Consider the following 3,948-nt stretch of genomic DNA (forward strand, 5'->3'; position numbering starts at 1 on the left):
CACGAAGGTAAATTAGAAAAACTCAGTAACTATAATCAATTTATTAAAATTTATCTTGAATCAAAATTAAGATTTCACTAATGGACTAAAGATTTCTCAATTTTTATTAAGCAAGTTTGCTTTTGGCATTTTTAATTTTAATTTTTAATTTCAAAATCTTTATTTTGTTTTGGTGAAAATTTGTTTTCCAGACTTGCGTATGCAGCTCTCCAAATTAATTAATAATATATTTACCAAATTAATTTATATTATTGTGTGGTGCTTTTGTTAATTTTTTGTTTGTTAGGTTGTGATGAGGAGTGCATTCAAACTTGAGCAGCCTTTTAAGGGTGAAGATCTTCATTGAGGAGTGCATTTAAACCCGGTTTACGATCCAGTAAGATGATTTGACAACCATTTCCCAAGTTTTGGTAAAAGAAAATGGCAGCAAACAAGAACATTTATACAATCAGCTTCTTCATGATTTTTTTTGCTCAAACTCGAGGTTTTATGACATTAATCAACATTTGCGTATTACTTTACATTGAGGCCGGGATAGAATTATGAGCATACGTATAAAACAACAGTATTTATCATACATAAGCAGCACAAAATCTCGTCCTTATTTGCAAGCCACCTTTGAGACAATCGCCCAAGTAACAGTGTGAAGCATGTAACCAAGACACGTAGATTCAAAGTTCAAACCCTTTTGACAAACTCCATGATGTATGTGCCGAACGCGCAGCATTTTACTTGGAAACCTTGAAACCCAGCACTCCTTGCCAAGGCCTCGAATTCTTTCTCAGTCCTCTCTTTCCCACCAGGATTGTGAGCCAACATGATGCAATCAATATGGACAACTAACTTTGTGGCAAGGCTAGGATCTGGGTAATCTGGGAGAATACATTCTGCAACAATTACTTTTCCGCTGTCCGGCAAAGCTTCGTAGCACTTCTTCAAAAACTTGGAGCAGTGCTCATCACTCCAATCGTGGCATATCCACTGCATCAGCGCAAATCATGGTTGATGAGGCTAGTAAAATTTTGGACACGTGTTTTCACCATGGTTAATGTACCAGCCAATTCCAAAAGTGAAGTTGTTAGTGTTTTCAGTTGATTAATTCAAACTCACCTTCATGAAGATGGCGTCTCCTTTTGGAACACTTTCAAACATGTCTCCACCAACATGCTCCACACCTACAACCAAAAACACAGTCCATTCTCATTTCAAAAAAGGAACAATGCAGTTTTGTCCATTCATGGAGGAAATCAGAAAGTACTTAAAAAAGACTTAAGGAAACATGGATAACGTCATACCAGGATAAGCAGGAGCATCCTCAATGACATGAGGCAAATCAAAGTTGATGCCCTTTATAGAAGGGTGCTTGGTGACAATCATGTTAAGCGTAGCTCCAGTACCGCCGCCAACATCGACCAGTGTTTTGAGTCCCTCAAAGCCATCATAGGTCTCAAGAATCTTCTTCATGGTAATGGTAGAGTGATCAGACATTCCCCTGTTGAAAACCTTGTTGAATCTAGGATCCGTGCCATGGTACTCGAATGCGGTCATACCATAGACTTTGTTGAAGGGAATTCCACCTTCCAGCACGGCATCTTTCAAGTAGTACCTGCAAATGGTCCAACATACACACTTCTCAATCCAATCTAAATTTGGACAACATCTCTGCACTTAACTAATGAACTTCACCACTTTGCTTGAAATGTTGAAACTTTGATCCTTCATATCAGCTCAGTTGTGTTATATCATTTCAAATATCCATTCACATACAAAATAGCTTAAACTTTCAGCACTACTTTCAAGAATTCTAAATGAAGAAGGATCAAAGAGTAATATGAAATTGTTAGCCAGAAAATTTTGATAACCTGTCCCTACCATACTGAAGGGTAATCGATAATCATATTTCTGGTTTGAATTGAAATTAAAACCGTCCCTGACTGCCAACTCATTGCCACATTAGGGTATCTCAATTTAGTGATGTTGGCATGTTAACCTGTGTGGCAGCCGACATGTATTTTTATGTTTGTATGACCAATAATTTAAAAATTATAAAAATAAAAAATTCAAAATTTAAAATTTAAATAAAGTTTATGTGGATTGTCATGCCTGCTCTACTTAAAAATTTAACATTTTAATAAATGTTTTCATTAAAAAACAACAATTCAATTTTTTTTTAAATATTGATTGTTAAATTCGATTTTTTAAAAAAAGTTAAGCTTCAAATTTAGTTAAAAAAACCAAATTAACAAAAGATATAAACATTGAAAATTAAAATTGACATTATGTAAAAAATTTTCATGTTTAAATTTAAATATTGAACTATTAAATATATATATATTTAAAAATCATATGCATTAATTAAATCAACTTTATGTCTCTTTAAAAAAATTAGATTTATCTTCATTATTTTATTTTTTATATATAAATATGAAAAATAAACGGTTTTTAGGTAATCTATGCCAAATGCCAAGAGACATTTACGTAACTTATGCTGTAGCAGTATAACATACATCCTATGTAGGATCCTGGCTTCTCTCTTTTCTTCCCAATCTTGAAAGTTGAGGATCATGTTATCAGGAAGGATCATAGTTGTATATATTCCAGTAAAACTGGGAGCCACACTTTGTTTTAAGTTCAACAACATGCTTGAAACTCACCACATATAAAGTAATACCATGATCGTTTCTTCTTCATGTAACTGATCACGTTCAATTTCAATGTCTCCTTTCGTTATTAATTTATTTAGTATGTGTATCTTGAAAGTACAATGCGATAAGCTTAAAGTCACAAACAGCAGGAGTTTAAAGAAATTTAATTGATTCATGCAATTATATTAAAAGATCTCTTCTCTCTTTCTAACAGTGGCATCTTTTATACCAAAAGCCATCCGGGTTTAAAAGTAATGAGAGATCCTTAAAGATTGTAAGGACGTAAAAAATTGAAGATAAAGGAAAGAAGTAAAATAAGTAGAGGAGGTACTGACCAGCTCTCCATAAGGACCTTGTCTTGATTCATGAGACTGAGGGCGGAAAGAGTGACGCCATCTTCATTCTTGGTCAAGAATTTGCAGACAGGGCCAAGACCATAGAGTCTCTCCACTTTGCCATCAGGAAGAGTGCGCAAGGAGCAAGTGAGGATGGAGTAGGTAGCCAGGAGGCGCAAGATGCGGTCTAGCATGACAGGTGCATCGGGGTTGCTGGTGGGGAGCTGGGAAGCCAATTCTTTTGGGGAGAGGAAAGCACCTGGGCCAGCTTTGGCCATGATCTCCAGCAGGTCAAGTTCTATGGCCGACTTGAGGACCATGGGAAGGACTGAGGCACTGGTGAGTTGCATGGCGAATAAGTTGGCTTCCTCATCCGAGACTTGGGTGGGAGTCATTTGGGTTTCACCGGTTGAACCCATTGTTTTGGGATATTGGAGTTTTAGAAAGTGTGAAACGCTGACAAAGAGTTTAAATGATAGTGGTAATGGCTGATAGGCACGAAGAGGGGTTATTTATGGTGTTTTGTCTCAACAACCACTTCGTTCATGGTCCCCATTTCCCCTGTACAGCTACTCAGTGCCCACCAGCTAAAATGATAACCCCACACCCCCACCTTTTTTTTTTTTTTTTATTACTCCACTGAGTTCACTTCCCCTCCCCGCTAGAAACGGTGGGCTTATTTAATTGTTGGGTTATATCCGTGCAACTTGATACGTTGGATTTGTTTAGACCTTCGATGTGGTCTAATGTAATTTGGATTAGCTTTTGCTCTAAATTATTATATAATAATAAATATTTTTATATAAATATAATTTTATTAGTTAATATATTAATATCATAAAATAAAAAATGAAGAAAATTAATTACAAGAGAAAAAAGACGAAAAGTAATTATTTTATTGATCATGATATTTACAATGCTTCTTTAAAATTTATATTTATAGATATAAGAAGTATAAATAAAATAAA

At 35.2% G+C, this 3,948-nt stretch overlaps 1 protein-coding gene across 1 annotated transcript; it reads right to left on the minus strand.

Annotated features, from left to right (window-relative positions):
• Window positions 1-678: 678 nt before the first annotated feature.
• Window positions 679-3,399, minus strand: LOC107909353 (caffeic acid 3-O-methyltransferase). Its single transcript, NM_001327014.1, has 4 exons — window positions 2,981-3,399; window positions 1,296-1,606; window positions 1,111-1,175; window positions 679-981 (listed from the first exon to the last, which is right to left on the minus strand). The coding sequence occupies exons 1-4, from the start codon at window positions 3,397-3,399 to the stop codon at window positions 679-681; spliced, it is 1,098 nt and encodes a 365-aa protein (NP_001313943.1).
• Window positions 3,400-3,948: the final 549 nt, after the last annotated feature.

The sequence above is a fragment of the Gossypium hirsutum genome, chromosome D08 (assembly GCF_007990345.1).
Source record: "Gossypium hirsutum isolate 1008001.06 chromosome D08, Gossypium_hirsutum_v2.1, whole genome shotgun sequence".
In the NCBI taxonomy this organism is placed as follows: domain Eukaryota; kingdom Viridiplantae; phylum Streptophyta; class Magnoliopsida; order Malvales; family Malvaceae; genus Gossypium; species Gossypium hirsutum.